Source organism: Myotis daubentonii, chromosome 2 (genome assembly GCF_963259705.1).
Source record: "Myotis daubentonii chromosome 2, mMyoDau2.1, whole genome shotgun sequence".
Taxonomy (NCBI): Eukaryota; Metazoa; Chordata; class Mammalia; order Chiroptera; family Vespertilionidae; genus Myotis; species Myotis daubentonii.
In genome coordinates this window covers 112,872,092-112,891,503 of record NC_081841.1, presented here as the reverse complement: position 1 = coordinate 112,891,503, position 19,412 = coordinate 112,872,092, and the positions used below count along the sequence as shown (strand labels likewise).

Below are 19,412 nucleotides of genomic sequence, written 5' to 3'. Positions count from 1 at the left end.
GGGGCTCAAGTTTTTTCTCCGGATAATTTCTGGGATTTGGCTGGCTCCTTGGTGAGCAGAGTTTCTCTGAGCACTAGCAATAGGAGGAGGAAAAGCAATATCCCTAGGCTTTATGTAGAAGTAGCAAGCTTCACTCTAAATTTGTTGTCTCTACTGTCTGCTATTTATAAGGCTAGTGGAGTGATAGGTGGTAGTATCTCCTGCCCAGGAGAAATCCCAGCTCAGGCTGGTAAAAGACTACAGAGCAGAGTATGTGAGTGAGCAGGACATCGTCTCTGCCTCTGGCCACCTTGTGGCTGACAGCCTTATCCACATGGGACAAATGAAGTAAGCACCAAGAGAAGATGGGCTTTCAGGGTGTTCGTGGCTATGGTGATCATATTCTAGCACAAGCATCCCTGGAAGCAGGAGGGAAGGGTGAATTAAAAGCAAAATGCAAGCCTTGATTGAGCCACTCATGCTTCTGGGTACTAAGGATATGTCTTTACTACATTTGTATTTAAATAACAGTCTAAAGTTTAAAAAGACCCAAAACTGCCAGGTTCTTTATGTTCAGGTCAATGTATAACTTACTTAAAACATTTCCTTTGATTTTTTTTTTCTCCATCTTGTATTTTATAGCCAGGGCCTGAACCTTCTCGGCGATTTTTTGTCCACCAGTGGGAGCTTTCTCTTAATCTTCGCTCCTCCAGCCGCCCTGCCTCTCCTTCCTCTGACTCCCTCCGACAGGTAGCAGGCCTGGAAATTGGCAAAGCTGTGTTTCCTCTTAAGCCTCTACTCACTTAACCTACACAAATGCCACCGGGCCCCAGGGATGTTGCAGAGCTCTGAACTTTGCTTGACTCCTGTAGGAATACAGTGTGTGTGTGTGTGTGTGTCACACATCAGTCTGTTTTACATTTGGGGTTTGTAAGCATCAACAAAGTTGAAGAGGCTACTAGCTTTCATTGCATCAAGTTCTATTGACATAAACCCACTTTCATTATATTTCAACTATACCAAAAAATTGTAACTTTTTCAGCCATTAGCTTTTTTAACTCCAAATGTCTTTATACTAATATGTGTTACAAAATATGAACTACAGTGTAATTAAATCTTTTAAATGGAGTCGTGAATATGCAGTGTCCTGGGTGCCTCATGAATTGTGATCATTTAAGGAATGAACCCTGCTATGTCCTACAGTGGACCTGAAACAGCTATATTGTACAATAGTTTACAGAGAACAGAGGGTCTCTTTGCCTTTCCTATTTGTTTCTTATTCTCGTGCCTGTAGCAGATCATGTGTGGAAGCATGTGCATGTGTGGCAGAAATAGTATAAAGCCAGGGATTGCTATGTTGTCACTATTTCCTAAGAATAGGAAGAAGGAAACCATCTGCTTTTTATGCCAAAAGCAAATAGAAGTTCTCTTGGGGGGATGCTTGTCAGTATTATCACATCACTGAGAACTGAATGTGACAAATGCCTTTGCAGGCTGGCAGCTCTAAACTGTCTTTGCTGATTATAGGATGTAATGACAGTGCTGGTTTCTGGTGCAAGAAAAGGGCTTGCTCAGTTTCCCAGCCTCAAATTTGACGTCTGTCCCATGCCCTCACTTACCTGTTGCAAAATTAATGAAGCTGTTAAACAATCTGCTCAACTCTGCCTGGTGTCTGTCTGTTCCAGGCCTCAGCTCTCCTAAGGACTTTAATCTGAAGAAAGTTTAACTTAAGCCACTTGTTATTCTCAACCACTATAATGCTATAGCATTAAAGAGCAAATAGCAACAATTCTTGAAAATCTCCTTAACTTAAATCAAAAAATATAACTCACTCCTCAGTTCTAGCTAAACCTTAGAGAATTGTTTGCCCGTATTTACATAAAGTTAGTTTTCTCCTACTGTGCTTCTCTTGTTGGTTCCTGCTAGCCCAAGGCATGCCATTGCTCAGGCCAGTGATTCCCTCACACATGGCTTTGTGTTTGACCATGCAAACCAATTTCTAACAAGAGTTATAGGCATCCCCAAGACAACTGCTCTGGGGTTCTCTAAGTCATAATTAGAGTCGGGCTCCTCACACTTGGTAGGCAGAACCTATTCCACATAGTTTATGAGAGAAGTGTCACACATTAGGTGTCTTGGCCATCTCCACATAGAAGGGTAACCCTGGCATGGAGTCTCTAAAGGACTGCTAGCAAGACTTTGACATCTTTCCCTGGGGACAGGCTTGAAGTTAGGTTTCCTAGCAGGAAAGTTTACAATGGAAATTTGTTAGTTTCTTCCTGTTACTTCTTCAACATTGTTAGGGAAAGGATTGAGTAGATTGGGTTTTTTATCTTGTTTCAACCTATAAAAAAAAATCCTGTGGAATAGAAACATATTCTGACTACCCAACACTAAACTGAGCAACTTGTCTATATGCTACAGGTGTTAGCATCCTGCAGCTGTGTCTAAAATGCCCAACCCAGTCTGGAAGGCTTTGGCGTTAGTGCTTGGGTGGAACACAAAATCAACAATGGGAATAGGCTGAGAAGGGGTCTTTCAGATTAAGCTCAGGAATATTTTAGGTATGTGACAGGGCTTATGAGTTAAATATTAACAATAAGGAAGGAAGTTATTAGCCAAGTAGAGAGTCAGCCTTTGCAAGAACGAGCTTTCTAAATGAGGAAATAACTTCGAAAGCCCTCCAGATCCTTGAATCATGCTGTCAACAGTCTGACATCTGGTGTTTGGATGGGCATCATTCAAGTTCTCTATATGTAATTAGAGTCACCAGGATATAGGCCCTTCTTACTCTCTTCTGTATTTGCATCCATCCCAACTTCCCACCTCCCCATTCCACAGCACTGTATATTCCAAAAAGACATGAAAGACTATGTTCTTCCTTAATGGATTTAATTGCTCCTGCCTCTGCTGATGCTCTGTGTGGACATTGACACCTGTGTTTCTTACCACCATGTTTCCTTGTCTGTACACTGTGTGGGCATGGTTTGCTGCTGCACCCTGTATTCACTTTATACCTTTCAAAGAGTTTTTTCCTGTCTTCTTAATTTATTTATTTTTTTCCTTCTCATTTCCCTTCATTCTGGTCATTTTATAATCTCCAACCAATAGAAGTATATAAAGATGTACACGGGTGGAGTGAGCTCATTGGCTGAGCAGATAGCCAATCAGCTTCAAAGGAAAGAACAGCCCAAAACCCTTCTAGACAAGAAGGAACTGGTAAGATATATACTAAGGACACTGTCTCTAGATATAAGACAGCTGTGGTAAACAAACCTGCTTCATTCTAAGTAGTATAGTAACACACTATGTGCCAAATGGTAATTTTTTTTGAGGTTGTCTGAATTTTGTATCTGAATTCCTAGGATTGTGATACAGTGGGGCCTTGACTTACAAGCATCCCGACTAACGAGTTTTTCTAGATATGAGCCATCTCTCGGCTGATTTTTTGCTTTGAGTTGCGAGCTAAAATTCGGGTTACGAGCCAGCTTCAGATACCCCACCGCTAGTTGGCGCAGCGAACGTCACAGGGAACGCCATAACATCAGCCCAGCATCACATGTCTCACTTGTTCACTTTAAGATTTGACATACGAGTAATTTGAGTTACGAGTTCCGTCACGGAACGAATTAAACTCGTAAGTCAAGGCCCCACTGTAGTTGTTTTAATTAGAATGTTGTGTGGGAAAGCATACTTAATATCTCTAAAAGTGATTGCTCTAGAGTCCAGCGTACCCACATCCATGTAGAACTACATGAACACTTAATATATATTTTTATGTTACCTTCAAAAACAGTTGTGTCAAAATAACTTGGTTTGATTTTTATAAAATTCAATAAAACAGACTCATGTTTCCTCTTGTCTTGAATCACATGGATTCAGAATCCACTGGTGCTGCATGCTATGTGGGACGCATGTGACAGCCACTGTAGTAATGCAGCTGCTCTTTTGGAGAGCCAAGAGCAAAGTGAGCATCTTAGTCAGACTCAGAAGAAAATCCCTTAGTGAGGGTTGGTTTCAGCTACAGAAAGGGTCATGCACCTCCTGGAGGTGAGCCCGAGAGACATTGCCCTGACATGTGTGCCCCACACCCCTTTATAGGGCTCAATAAAGAAGGAGTTTCCACAGAACTTGGGAGGCAGCGACACGTGCTATTTTTGCCAGAAGCGGGTCTACGTGATGGAGAGACTGAGTGCCGAGGGCAAGTTCTTCCATCGGAGCTGTTTCAAATGCGAGTACTGTGCTACCACACTGCGCCTCTCAGCCTATGCCTATGACATCGAGGATGGTGAGTCTGTTTTACTTGAGGCCATACTTAGAAACTGAACTTAGGGCCCTTTTTTCCATTTGAGCAGATCTTAGGGCCTCTTACTATGCTCTTATGTATACACTAGAGGCCCAGTGCACGAAATTCATGCATGGGAGGGGGGGGGGGATCCCTCAGCCCAGCCTACACCCTCTCCAGTCCAGGATCCCTCGGGGGATGTCCAACTGCCTCTCACAATCCGGGACCGCTGGCTCCTAACTGCTCACCTGCCTGCCTGATCGCCCCTAACCCCTCTGCCTGCCTGCCTGATCACCCCTAACTGCTCCCCTACCAGCCTAATCTCCCCTAACTGCTCCCCTGCTGGCCTAATCACCCCTAACTGCCTCTGCCTCGCCCCACACCTGGGACCCAGGATTCCCTCCTCCAGCTGGTCACAGGCACCCGGGACCCGGGCTTCCCTCCCTCTGGCCAGCCGCAGACACCCAGGACCCAGGCCAACTTCGCCCAGGACAGTCGCAGCTGCAGGAGACCGTGGGCAGGTGGCTTCGCCTGGGCCACAGCCACAGGTGCCCAGGACTGCAGGGCGAGCAGCTTGTCCCTCTCCTGGGCTGCATCCACAGGTGCTGGCGCCCAGGACCACGGGGCGGGTGGCTTGTCCCTCTACCGGGCCACAGGCACAGCCACTGGCACCCAGGTGGGGCGAGCGGCTTTTCCCTTTCCCGGGTCGCAGCCTGGCTGGTCCCCATTCCTTTCTATCGAGCTCATTTGTGCCTGGCTGGTCCCACTTCCTCTTTCCCCAGTGTTGAGTGTCTGAGCCGTTAAGGTGAGGGTGTGGCAACCATTTGCATATTATCTCTTTATTATATAGGATTTTATCATTCTGCCTCTCCTACCCCTTCCCATCCATCTCCCTCTAGTCTTTGTTTTTTTTCTCTAAAACTCTTATAAATAGTTTCCCAAAGTCATCAGGCTGTATCGTAGCATTACTATGATGATGGTAATGAAAATGGCATGCACTTACTTAAATCACTTTCCCAGCTTCACAGACACTTGCTTTCTTACCTCATGGTGGGATCTTAACATATAAGGGATATGATGTGGATAAGTCTTTTTTGTCTTTACTTTAGAGAAGGGGAATCACAGGCCTATAAAAGTCATATTTCTTGCCTAAGGTCAATGACAAGTTGAAACCAGATCCCGTGCCCCTGCGTTCTCAGAATTTTGCCTCCTGAAGATGACAGAATTGTGCCCACTGTTCCCACCTCTCTGTAGCCTAGCACAGTGGTTGGCAAACTCATTAGTCAACTGAGCTAAATATCAACAGTGCAACAATTGAAATTTCTTTTGAGAGCCAAATTTTTTAAACTTAAACTATATAGGTAGGTACATTGTTATTAACTTAATCAGGGTACTCCTAAGCTGGCCTTTGCTAAAAACGTCCTCAATCTGATTGAGGTACGTTCGCTGAGGTCGACCCCTTCCAACTCTCCCATCCACACTCGTCTTGTATACTTGTTTCGTCTATCTCCTTTTGTTCATCCTCTCTATATGTCCAAACCATCTCAACATACCTTTCTCAATCCTCGACACTACATCTTCTTTCACTCCACAACGTTCCCTAAGATTAACTTAATAAACTTTACTTAAAGTTTTAAGTCTTAGTTAAACTATAAGTATGTTGAATAAAACTTGATATCATACTTAATAACAATATTATTTATTGATAAAATTAAATTCCTTACAATATCCATAAAATTAAATCATGACAATGGCTGACAAACACTAATGTGAACAATGGCCTTGCATCTCCTTGAAAAGTTTGGGTAAGTCAGGTTTGTATGTTGTTGTTTTTAATTTCAGTCATGATTCCAGGTTCTCATCAATAAGACGACTTCTCAATTTACTCTTGATAAGGTTCATGCTTGAAAATGATTGTTCGCATAAATATGTAGATCCAAATAAGGAAAGAACAATAAATGCTAGTTTTTTTCAGTTGATTATATGAGTCAGGAATACTATTCCAGGTGTTAAAAATCAACATATCTTCCTTCTCCAGGTCTTTCAAAGCAGACCACTTGTGCTGTAAACTAAGTTAACATTTGTTTTTCTCCAGTATTTCTATATCAGCATAAAGATGTTCAAATTCGAGCTCCACAGTTCTTTGTTTTTTAAATCCAGCAATTGCATTTCAAAGTTGCCAATGTCAATATTAAAGGGAGAAAAATTTAATTTTGTTACAGTAGCATTAAGAGGTTTTTTAACAAAGGCTAATGTCGCTTTGCTGTTTCTGAGTTTCTAAAACCTGTTGAGAAAAGCTTCCCTCATATTTAAAAGTGTTGTTTTGAAATAGCGAATGTCAATATCAGAATTATTTTCTTGGCGATTTTTCAATAGGCTTGGAAAGTGATCAAAGTTTCTCTTTCAAAATCTTGAGCAAAAAGAGATAATTTGTTTTCGAATGAAATAACTTCTTCTAACATCGAAAAAATTGTGTTTCCTTTCCCCTGTAGTTTATGATTAAGCTGATTTAGATGAGACGTAATGTCTACCATGAAATAAAATTTTTGGATCCACTGATCATTCGTTAGTTCTGGATAGTGAACACCCTTCTCAAGGAGAAATGCTTTAATTTCTGTTAATAAGGAAGCGAAACATTTCAAAACGTTTCCTCTTGATAACCAACGTATCTTGTTATGCAGCAGAAGATCTGCATACTCACTCTTCATTTCAACTAAAAATTCTTTAAATTGGTGATGATTAAGAGCTTTAGCTATAGTGGAGTTGATAATCTTAATCACCAATTCCATAACTTCGCAAATTTCTTCTGGAAATGTTTGCGCACAAAGCGCTTCTTGATAAATGATGCAATGGTAAGTAAGTATCTCGTGATTAATTTTTTCTTTCAAAATAGCAACAAACCCGTTTCTTACGCCCGTCATATTTTTCACCCTGTCTGTTGAAATTGAGACAATTTTATCGAATGGAATATGATGTTTTCCAATGCACTCAATTACAGCATTTGCTATATCCTCTCCACGTGTTTGACCTTTAAGTGGCAGTAATCCTAAAAGTTCTTCTTTAGGACCTGTAGATGAAATAAATCGTACAAAAAGTGAAACTTGCGCTGTATCATTTATGTCACAAGACTTGTCAACCGCTATTGATAAAGCTGAAACCAATTTAAGATCTTCGACTTGCTGGTTGGTTTATTCGAAGACATTTTGACTGTTCTATCTTTCACTGTTTTAGCAGACAATGGTAACTCTTTAATTTTTTTAGAATATCTGCTTTGTTCTTAAAATCCCGAAATAGCTCTTCGGATGCATGTATAAAACAACTTTTTATGTATTCGCCATCTGTATATGGTTTTCCTCTCTTAGCAATCTCTTGACTAACCACAAAACTTGCAATATTAACATTGTTGGAAGATTGCATCCAGTAATTAAATACAGAACTTTATTTTTCTTGACTCCTCTGAAGTTCCTCAACTGCTTTCTTCTTTGCATCACCGACAGGATATTTAGTACTAAATGACACATGTTTAGTTGTAAAGTGTCTCTCCAAATTTGATTTCTTGTTATGCGCCAATTTTTCCTGACAAAGAAGATAGGTTGGAAGGCCATTTAAGTTTTGAATAAACGTTAAAGTCTCGGTCCATTCAACTTTAAATTCACGGTTTTCGTCTTCCGTTTTTCTTTGCTTCTTCTTTGTAGCCATGTCAAACAGGGCACCTAAAAAAATGTTTCATTTTATAATAATAAAGCCACCAACACAAAATAATTACAATTCTTTAATTGATGACAAAAATACCTGTAGGATTTGCAGCTGGTTGGAAAAATACAGGTAACTTTAAGCTTCGAGTAGGTACTTTTGTTACCCGTGCGTGGTTTGCGAATACGACTAGCACTGACCACTGTCCAATGAGACTGCTGACTGACTGGCTCACTCAACTCGTGCATGAATTGCGTGCGCCTCCCCTGCACTGCTTACCCCGCAGCCCACCTGCACCGTGTCTCCTGTCGCCCGACCGACCGACACCCCCTACTTCTTCTAACGCCACTTCTTCAAAATAGACTCGCCCAGGCCGAAAACCGACTTCTGCGCATGGGCCACGAAGTTTCAATCGCACTGTACGTGCGCGCCCGCACGTGGTATTTTGTGGAAGAGCCACGCTCCAGTGGCCAAAGAGCCGCATGTGGCTCATGAGCCGCGGTTTGCCGACCACTGGCCTAGCATCTCTTTGGTGAATTGAGGGCTCATGGCACAGCCATGAAACTTTACTTACTGTGGTGTTCAAGTCTTGGCCTTTTGTGACAGTTAAAAGTCCTTGATAGGGCAGAAAATAGAAAATTATCCAAACAGAAAACAATGCCTGATAGATAGAGATAATAATGCCTGCCATCTGAGACTCTTTAAGGTTAATCAAAAAAGGTCACACTGATGATCCTACATCCCCGTCTGCAAGGTGGTGTAGGAACTTTATGAAAGGCAGTCTTACTGATTCAAAAGGAACGAAAAGCCCTAGATTAATAGGAGAGGGAAGTCACGCCTCATAGGGGTGACATTAAGTCCATTACATCAATAAGTGTTTTCAGGAGATACAGGATACAGGAGAGGGACGCTATGCAATTAGGAAGTAGTTACTTCAGTCATCCAGATTCTCCTCCTAGTGAATAAATAGGCTGTCAAACTGTCAGAAGTAACCAGAAAGGAGCCAAAGTGGTGAACTGAGAAAAGTTAACTTACCAATAGGACACCTGTTCCTCTTGTTATATTAGTGAAAAGCACCACCCAGGGAGCAAAAAACTAAGACAGTTGTCTAGATAAGGAAGGTATGGTATTAGGTAATGTATTTTCTGTTCCACTGTTCCCGCACACCTGATCTTTTTTTTTTTTTTTTTTTAAATATATTCTATTTATTTTTTTACAGAGAGGAAGGGAGAGGGATAGAGAGTTAGAAACATCGATCAGCTGCTTCCTGCACACTCCCCACCGGGAATGTGCTCACAACCAAGGTACATGCCCTTGACCGGAATCGAACCTGGGACCCTTGAGTCTGCAGGCCAATGCTCTATCCAATGAGCCAAACCAGTTAGGGCCACACCTGATCTTTGATTAACAACTTTGATCTCCAAAGTTTGGAGTTGGTGGATGAAGCTCACTCAGTGCCTTCTTAACTGTCCTCAATGCTTGGATTATTTTAGCCTTTTACTGTATAGTCTGACTTGAAAGAACCCTAAAAGGTCCAGCCAATTGGTCCACAGGTATTTTTGACCATAGACTATGGGCTTATTGTTGCCACATTTTCTTGAGGACACAACTAAAGTGTGAAATTGCCTCAAGGAGCTTATATTCTGATTGGAATGATAAGACAAGGGCAAGTGAAGCAACAACAAACAATGAGAGAATATATGATTAAGGGCAGAATTATGTAGTATGGATTATAACTTGATAGAAGTTCAGAGGAGGGAGGTGTCTATGAAGCTCAGTAGTCATTAGGAATGACTGAACTGACCTCAGGCTCAACTCAGAGAGTAGAGGGAAGAGATGGCATATGAGGCAAGAGGATGAAAGGATCTGTGAGAATGACTGTGATATGGGGACAGGACCAGTCAGGTCAGCCTGGTAAGTTCATTGCTCTTGACACTGAAGCAGTGAAGACAATGGATCTAAACCAGCTCCCCAAATTTTAACCCCGGAGAACTTTATATCAGCTCCATCAGCTCAGCCTCTCCACAGTGGACAAGTGAACTAGAGAAAATAATGGAACTTTAGGGGTCCTAAAATTTTAACCTGTTCTCCAACCAAGTTACTGTGTGATTCAAACTCTAACTCTTATCTGAGCCTCAGATAAGAAAAGAAAATCTGGGGAAGTTGTGGCTCAGGACAAAAGAAATTACCCAGGTGCTGTGCTGGGCTTTTAACGTTTATCCGGTCATTTCATCTTTATACAACACCAGAAAGTGGCTAGTTTTATTATTGTAATTTTACACATCAGGAAACTGAGTTCAGAGAAGTTAAAAGTTTTTTGTCCATATTCACACAACTAGTAGGTGCTGGTTTGTGCTAAGTGACCTCTGAGGTCCCTTTCTATTCAGATGTTCTGGGATGTCATCTCCATACTGGTAAATTGAGAACTATATGCTTCAGAAAAATTTGCATGTTTTACCCTTGTCCCTGTTTATTCTTCCTTCAGCTCTCTTAAAAAGTTTCAGACTGCCCTAAAAGTAAGCTATGCTTTCTCTTGCCAAATACTGGCTTATATTTTGCTGCTGACAACTCTGCAGACAAGAACTCCAAGTCAGACAGTATTTCAAATCGTTCCCTGTCATCTTGAGGAGAGAAAACACATGCTGCCTGCTGAAGTGGTCTATGAAGGGCCACCCTCAGTGGGCATAAGCCTGAAATAGTCTGCGCTCTCCATCACTGCCCATCCTAGCCTGACCACCACTGCATCTGCCACCTTGACTGCTGGTCTCTGTGGCTCCACCATTGCCCTCTATGGTCTGCTTTCATAAAGCAATCCAGGGGATGTACTAGTAAGTCAGATCTTACCAGTCTCCTGCTTTGTTCCCTTCCTATCTGCTGCAGTACCAACAATCTTCACAGGCTTGGAGCTTCACTTGTCTGTCCCAGCCTGTATCTGCAGTCTCTCAGCTGTTAGCTGTGCCCTGGCTCATTGTATTCCTCCCACACTGGTCTCTTTTTCATTCTATAAACATGGTTAGCCATTGCTACCTAAGGACTTTGCACTAGCTGTCTCCGCTCCTGGAATGGACTTCCCCATATCATCTCAGGGTGGGCTTGTCATTCACATCCCCACTTACTATACTCCAAGCATGTCAAACTCCAAGGCTAACACGGGCCAAATAAACAAGGTTTAAGTTTATGTGGGCCACAAAAAACCAAAAACTTCCATTTTCATAGAAACATAGGTTTATTTCCATAGAGACATGCTGAATACAAAGAGCTGAAATAAATGAGTAATCATTAACATAAAATACTAGAACATTTTAATAAAATATTTTTTTAACATTAACTTACCAGACACTGAATAACTGCACAAATTAATAAGCGTAACACAAATAAATCCATTTTTCTTGTTTTCCAAAAGCAAAATATTTCCTGTTGCACACACCAAACAAGTCAGTACAAGACTAATGACATGGCAATCGGCTGCTAAAATATTTGCTGCTAGTATTAGTGGAGAGAAATGGTGCGCCTGCGCACCAGGGAAATGAATACATCACAATTATAATAATCAGTCATTAGCGAGCGTTGTAGTTTGTTATTAATAACTAGAGGCCCAGTGTCCCTCAGCCCAGCCTGCACCCTCTCCCATCTGGGACCCCTTGGGGGATGTCCCTCTCACAATCCGGGACTGCTGGCTCATAACCACTCACCTGTCTTATTGCCCCTAACTGCTTCTGCCTGCCAGTCTGATTGTCCCCTAACCACTCCCCTGCCAGCCTTATTGACGTCTAACTGCTCCCCTGTCGGCCCGATGGCCCCCAACTGCCCTCCCTGCCAGCCTGGTCGCCCCCCCAACTGCCCTCCCCTGCTGGCCATCTTGCGGTGGCCATCTTGTGATGACATGGGGGCATGAGGGCCACCTAGGCTTTTATTAGTACAGATTATGTATAACAAGATATTGTAAAAATTAAGTTACAAAATTTTTTTTAAATGTTTCTTACATACTGTTATATTGGCTGGGCTATAAAAATATTCATTGTGGGCTGAGTTTGACATGCTTGCTGTACTCCTTCCTCAGGGAGGCATTTGCAGACTTCCTGGTCTACAGTATTCACTACTACCTGGTACTTACTTATTCACACCACCTGCTCCATTCAAGCAGAGACTAGGCACCCATGGAAGGCCCTGCAGGGCTGTGCAGGGGTCCCCAGCGCTCCAGCCTGGCGGCCTGAGGGGGCAGTGCAGTTGCAAAACTGAGTGCCTGTGCCTGGTGTTCTACCCTTCCTCAAGACTACTTCACACTCTTCCTACTTGAGGACAGACCCCGGCTCGACAAGCTGACTGCACAGAGTTTCCATAGTCAGAGACATGACCTGACACCATTGATGACCAGTCTCAGGGCCCTTGGGTGACTGGCTGGTGCATCATGGAACTTAAAGTATGGGTGGATGGAGTTCAGGGGATTGTTTGTGGGGTCACCGAAGTCACAACTTGCCAGGAAATTGTAATAGCCTTAGCTCAAGCAATAGGTCGAACTGGAAGGTACACTCTAATAGAAAAATGGAGAGATACTGAAAGACATTTGGCACCTCATGAATATCCCATCATATCCTTAAAGAAATGGGAACAGTATGCCAGTGACGTGTAATTTATTTTACATTGGACAGGGCCATGTGTCCACTTCTCTGCTGAGTAATGTCAGGCCACCTGGTTGGTAGCTACATTGGAATTACTTGGGGGAGGGAGGTGTGTTTCTTAAAGAATGAAATAAAAAACAGACAAAAAAGTAGTATATGATCCATCCACTTTGTCCTTTCCTAATTACATTTTATCTTAGCCAAAATTAAAAGTGAAATGGTGTATTACAGATTATAAAAGGAGATTGTATCCAAGCTGAAAAAAATAACCCATGACTGGACTTCCCTTGTAGAGGAATAAGCAGTGAGCTTGCTGGTCCCTTGGCTGTCAGATGTTCCTGATGATAGCTGTAGTGTCTCTGAGTCCCGATTAAGTGCCAGAAGCTAGTGGGAAATGCTGTTTCAGAAAATTTACTATGTATATGAGTATTATTTGAAATTATGAAAGTTCATAAACTATTTTTCTAAAAGATTTATTTAGCCAGGCCAGTATGGCTCGATTGGAGCATCGTCCCGTACACTGAAAGGTGGCAAGTTTGATTCCCAGTCAGGGTGAGGATGGGAGGCAACCGATCAATGTTTCTCACATCGGTATTTCTCTTTTTTCAATCAATAAATTTTTTAAAAAAGATTTATTCAGTGTTGCAAGGAAGTGCAGGTAAAAGAAAAAAACAGAAGTCAGTTACTTTGAAGGAAAAGAAATATAATCAGAACACCAGGTGAAGGGAAAAAAGGAAGAATGCCATTTCATCTTTATTTAATTTGAATTTTAGGTTCTCTCTCCCTCCCTCCCTCCCCTTTTTCTCCCCCAACACCCAAACTTCATTTAGATGTGATTGATAACATAATATTGGGTGAGTTTAAGGTAGGTAGGCACCATGCTGTTTTGATACATTTATTAATTGTAAAATGATTACCACCATAGTATTGGCTACCACCTCTATCCTGTCACATAGTTACTAATTCTTTTGTGTGGTGATAACATTTTAAAAAATTTTTTTCTTTATTGATTAAGGTATTACATGTGTGTCCTTATCCCCCCATTACCCCCCAAACCCCCCCCCCCCCCACTAATCCATCCCCTCACCCCCCTGTTGTCTGTGTCCATTGGTTAGGCTTATATGCATGCATACAAGTCCTTTGGTTGATCTCTCCCCCTTACCCTCGCCCTCCCCTACCTTCCTTCTGAGGTTTGACGGTCTGATCAATGCTTCTCTCTCTCTGGATCTGTTTTTGTTCATCAGTTTATGTTGTTCATTATACTCCACAAATGAGTGAGATCATGTGATATTTATCTTTCTCTAACTGGCTTATTTCGCTTAGCATAATGCTTTCCAGTTCCATCCATGCTATTGAAAATGGTAAGAATTCCTTGTTTTTTTACCGCAGCGTAGTATTCCATTGTGTAGATGTACCACAGTTTTTTAATACACTCATCTGCTGATGGGCACTTAGGCTATTTCCAGATCTTAGCTATGGTGTATTGTGCTGCTATGAACATATGTGTTTCTGATTGCTGTTTCTAGTTGGGATATATTCCTAGAAGTGGGATCACTGGGTCAAATGGGAGTACCATTTTTAGTTTTTTTGAGGAAACTCCATACTATTCTCCACAGTGGCTGCACCAGTCTGCATTCCCACCAGCAGTGCACGAGGGTTCCTTTTTCTCCGCATCCTCACCAGTACTTGTCATTTGTTGATTTGTTGATGATAGCCATTCTGACAGGTGTAAGATGGTATCTCATTGTCATTTTGATTTGCATCTCTCGGATGATTGGTGACTTTGAGCATGTTTTCATATGTCTCTTGTCCTTCTGTATGTCCTCTTCTGAAAAATATCTATTTAGGTCTGTTGCCCATTTTTTGATTGGGTTGTTTATCTTTCTTTTGATAAGTTGTATATGAGTTCCCTGTAAATGTTGGAGATTAAATCCTTATAGGTGATAACATTGGCAAATATGTTCTCCCATGCAGTGGGCTTTCTTGTTGTTTGGTTGATGGTTTGTTTTGCTATACAGAAGCTTTTTATTTTGATGTAGTCCCATTTGTTTATTTTCTCTTTACTTTCCATTGCCCTAGGACAGTGGTTGGCAAACTCATTAGTCAACAGTGCAACGATTGAAATTTCTTTTGAGAGCCAAATTTTTTAAACTTAAACTATATAGGTAGGTACATTGTTATTAACTTAATTAGGGTGCTCCTAAGGCTTAGGAAGAGCCACACTCAAGGGGCCAAAGAGCCGCATGTGGCTCGCGAGCAGCAGTTTGCCGACCACGGCCCTAGGAGCTGTATCGGTGAAGATATTGCTTTGTCATATGTCTGAGATTTTGCTGCCTGTGGATTCCTCTAAGATTTTTATGCTTCCCCATCTTATATTTAAGTCCTTTACTCATTTTGAGTTTATCTTTGTGTATGGTGTAAGTTGATGGTCTAGTTTCATTTTTTTGCATGTATCTGTCCAATTTTCCCAACACCATTTATTGAAGAGACTGTCTTGACTCCATTGTATGTTCTTCCCTCCTTTGTCAAATATTAATTGAGCATAGTGGTTTGGGTTGATTTCTGGGCTCTCTATTCTATTCCATTGGTTCATATGTCTGTTCTTGTGCCAGTACCAGGCAGTTTTGAGAACAGTGGCTTTGTAATACCACTGATATCTGGTATTGAGATCCCTCCTACTTTGTTCTTTCTCAGGATCGCTGCAGCTATTTGGGGTCTTTTTTAATTCCACATGAATTTTTGGAGAGTTCGTTCTAGGTCTGTGAAATATTCTGTTGGTATTTTAATGGGAAGTGCATTGAATCTATCGATTGGTTTCGGTAGTATGGACATTTTAATGATGTTGATTCTACCAGTCCATGAACATGGTATGTTCTTCCATCTGTTTATGTCTTCCTCTATCTCTTTTTTCAGTGTCCTGTAGTTTTCCGAGTACAGGTTTTTTACCTCCTTAATTAAGTTTATTCCTAGGTATCTTACTTTTTTTGGTGTGCTGGTAAATGGAATTGTTATTTCAAACTCTCTTCCTGTAAGTTCACTATTGGTGTATAAAAATGCCGTAGATTTCTTTGTGTTAATTTTGTATCCTGCTACATTGCCCAATTTATTTATTAAGTCTAATAATTTTTTGATGGATTCTTTAGGGTTTTCTCTGTACAGTATCATGTCATCTGTAAATAATGACAGTTTTACTTCTTCTTTTCCAATTTGGATACCTTTTATTTCTTCTTCTTGTCTAATTGCTATGGCTAGTGTTATGGGTTCAATCAGCGAGATAGACCACCGACTCAGAATTTAAATTTAAGAGCCTTTATTAAGCTGGCCAGCGACTGCAGCACGTACCTCCTCGCAGGGAGCCTTGTAGCTGCAGTCCCAACCGAATGTGCAGCAAAGCTTTTATTTGCAAAAACTACAAAGTGTTAAGTGGCAGGGTAAAAGTTTCAGAGGAAAACGGGATCACACCTTGCTGGAACATATCATAACACTTTGTTTCTTAAGACAATCAATAATTTTTCTATGCCATGGTCCCTGCCCCTAGCACACTATGCCCTGGTCCATTCCCCTAGCACACTAGGGTCTTGAGATAATTGTACTGTCCTAGTTCCCAGGTACAGAGGAATTTGCTTTCTAAAACCAGTAAGATCACAATCAATGGGATATTCACATTACAATCAATTGGGCTTTCAATTGAATGGGATGATTTATACAATTCAGAAAATCAAAGTAACTTTTCTATTGTTAAGCCAAACAGTAGGGTTAGAGTTAAACCACAGTTTCCACCTGAGATGATTGATACCATACTTCATTAGCACTTCCAGTCCTATGTCAAACAAGAGTGGTGAAAATGGGCATCCCTGTCTTGTTCCTGTTCTGAGAGGAAATGGTTTTAATTTTTTCCCATTGATTATGATATTGGTTGTGGGTTTGTCATATATGGCTTTTATTATGTTGAGGTATGATCCTTCTATTCCCACCCTACTGAGACTTTTTTCAACAAAGGGTGTTGGATTTTGTCAAATGCTTATTCTGCATCAATTGATATTACTATGTGATTTTTGTCTCTCAATTTGTTTGTGTGATGTATCACGTTTATTGATTTGTGGATATTATACCATCCTTGCATCCCTGGGATAAATCCTACTTGGTCATGGTATATGATCTTTCTGATGTAATGCTGGATCCTATTTGCTAGAATTTTTGTTGAGGATTTTGGCATCTGTTCATGAGGGATATTGGCCTGTAATTCTCTTTCATTGTCTTGTCTTCATCTGGTTTTGGTATTAGGGTAATGCTAGCTTCATAGAATGAGCTTGGAAGTGTTCCTTTCTTTTGAATTTTTTTTGGAATAGTCTGGTGAGGATAGGTTTCAGTTCTTTGAATGTTTTGTAAAACTCTCCTATGAAGCTATCTGCCCCGGGCTTTTGTTTGCTGGAAGCTTTTTGATGACTGTTTCAATTTCCTCCAGTGTTAATAGCTTAGTGAGATTTTTAGATTCTTCCTGATTGAATTTTGGAAGGTCAAATTTTTCTAGGAATATGTCCATTTCCTCTCTAGGTTGTCTAGTTTGTTGGAATAGAGTTGTTCATAGTATTTTTTAACAATCCTTTGTATTTCTGTGGGGTCTCTTGTTATTTTTACTCTTTCTTTTTTTATTTGGTTTATTTGGGTCCTCTCTCTTTGTTTCTTGGTGAGCCTGGCTAGAGGTTCATCAATCTTGTTTATCCTTTCAAAGAACCTGCTCTTGGTTTCATTGATCCTCTGTATTGTTTGTTTTTTGTTTTTGTTTTTTTGTCTCTATGTCATTTATTTCTGCTCTGATCTTTTTTTTTTAATTTTTGTTTTATTCCTTAAAGTATTACAACGAGTATTACATATGTCTCCTTTTTTCCCCCCTTGACATTCCCCCGGCCTCCCCTACCCCCCAGTGTCTTGTGTCCATTGGTTATACTTATATGCATGCATACAAGTCCCTCGGTTGATCTCTTATCCTCCCTCCCGCCCCCAAAACCTCCCCAGCCTTCCCGCTGTAGTTTGACAGTCTGTTCGATGCTGCTCTGCCTCTGTATATATTTTTGTTCATCAGTTTATAATGGTCTTTATTATCCATAAATGAGTGAGGTCATGTGGTATTTTTCTGTCATTGACTGGCTTATTTCACTTAGCATAATGCTCTCCAGTTCCATCTATGCTGTTGCAAATGGTAAGAATTGCTTCTTTTTTACGGCAGCATAGTATTCCATTGTGTATATGTACCACAGTTTTCTAATCCATTCATCTGCTGTTGGACACTTAGGCTGTTTCCAGATCTTCACAATGGTAAATTGTGCTGCTATGAACATAGGGATACATATATCCTTTCTGATTGGTGTTTCTGGTTTGTTGGGATATATTCCTAGAAGTGGGATCACTGGGTCAAATGGGAGTTCCATTTTTAACTTTTTGAGGAAACTCCATACTGTCTTCCATAGTGGCTGCACCAGTCTGCATTCCCACCAGAAGTGCACGAGTGTTCCCTTTTCTCCGCATCCTCTCCAGCACTTGTCGATGATAGCCATTCTGACAGGTGTGAAATGATACTCATTGTTGTTTTGATTTGCATCTCTCGGATGATTAATGACTTGGAGCAAGTTTTCATATGTCTCTTGGCTTTCTGAATGTCCTCTTTTGAAAAGTGTCTATTTAGATCTTTTGCCCATTTTTTGATTGGATTGTTTATCTTCCTTTTGTTAAGTTGTATGAGTTCCCTATAAATGTTGGAGATTAAACCCTATCGGTGATAACATTGGCAAATATGTTCTCCCATGCAGTGGGCTTTCTTGTTGTTTTGTTGATGGTTTCTGTTGCTGTTCAGAAGCTTTTTATTTTGATGTAGTCCCATTTGTTTATTTTCGCTTTAGTTTCCAATGTCCTAGGAGATGTATCGGTAAAGAAATTGCTTCGGCATATGTCTGAGATTTTGTTTCTTTTCGATTCCTCTAGTATTTTTATGGTTTCTCATCTTACATTTAAGTCCTTTACCCATTTTGAGTTTATTTTTGTGTATGGTGTAAGTTGGTGGTCTAGTTTCATTTTCTTGCATATATCTGTCCAATTTTCCCAACACCATTTATTGAAGAGACTGTCTTGGCTCCATTGTATGTTCTTCCCTCTTTTGTCAAATATTACTTGAGCATATTGGTTCGGGCCGATTTCTGGGCTCTCTATTCTATTCCATTGATCTATATGTCTGTTCTTGTGCCAATACCAGGCAGTTTTGAGAACAGTGGCTTTGTAATACAGCTTGATATCTGGTATTGAGATCCCACCTACTTTGTTCTTCTTTCTCAGGATCGCTGCAGCTATTCGGGGTCTTTTTTCATTCCAGATGAATTTTTGGAGAGTTCATTCTAGGTCTGTGAAATATGTCGTTGGTATTTCAATGGGAAGTGCGTTGAATTTATAGATTGGTTTGGGTAGTATGGACATTTTAATGATGTTGATTCTACCAATCCATGAACATGGTATGTTCTTCCATCTGTTTATGTCTTCCTCTATCTCATTTTTCAACGTCCTATCGTTTTCTGAGTAGAGGTCTTTTACCTCTTTAGTTAAGTTTATTCCTAGGTATATTAATTTTTTTGGTGTGATGGTAAATGGGACTACTTTTTTAGTCTCTCTTTCTGTAAGTTCATTATTGGTGTATAGAAATGCCATAAATTTCTTGGCATTAATTTTGTATCCTGCTACATTGCCAAATTCATTTATTTAGTCTAATAGTTTTTTATGGAGTCTTTAGGGTTTTTTATGTACAATATCATGTCATCTGCGAATAAGGACAGTTTTACTTCTTCATTTCC

At 40.8% G+C, this 19,412-nt stretch overlaps 1 protein-coding gene across 25 annotated transcripts in view; it reads left to right on the top strand.

The window, feature by feature from the left end:
• The window catches only part of MICAL3 (microtubule associated monooxygenase, calponin and LIM domain containing 3), a 279,395-nt gene that overhangs the window by 140,206 nt on the left and 119,777 nt on the right, over positions 1–19,412 (top strand). For 18 of the 25 annotated variants that reach the window (XM_059684285.1, XM_059684278.1, XM_059684291.1 and 15 more), the window contains 3 exons: positions 622–729; positions 3,091–3,198; positions 4,081–4,267. In XM_059684285.1, the coding sequence (XP_059540268.1) occupies positions 622–729; positions 3,091–3,198; positions 4,081–4,267 (403 nt within the window). The remainder of the gene's footprint in view (positions 1–621; positions 730–3,090; positions 3,199–4,080; positions 4,268–19,412) is intronic. The other 7 variants (XM_059684295.1, XM_059684298.1, XM_059684293.1 and 4 more) reach the window with 2 other exon arrangements.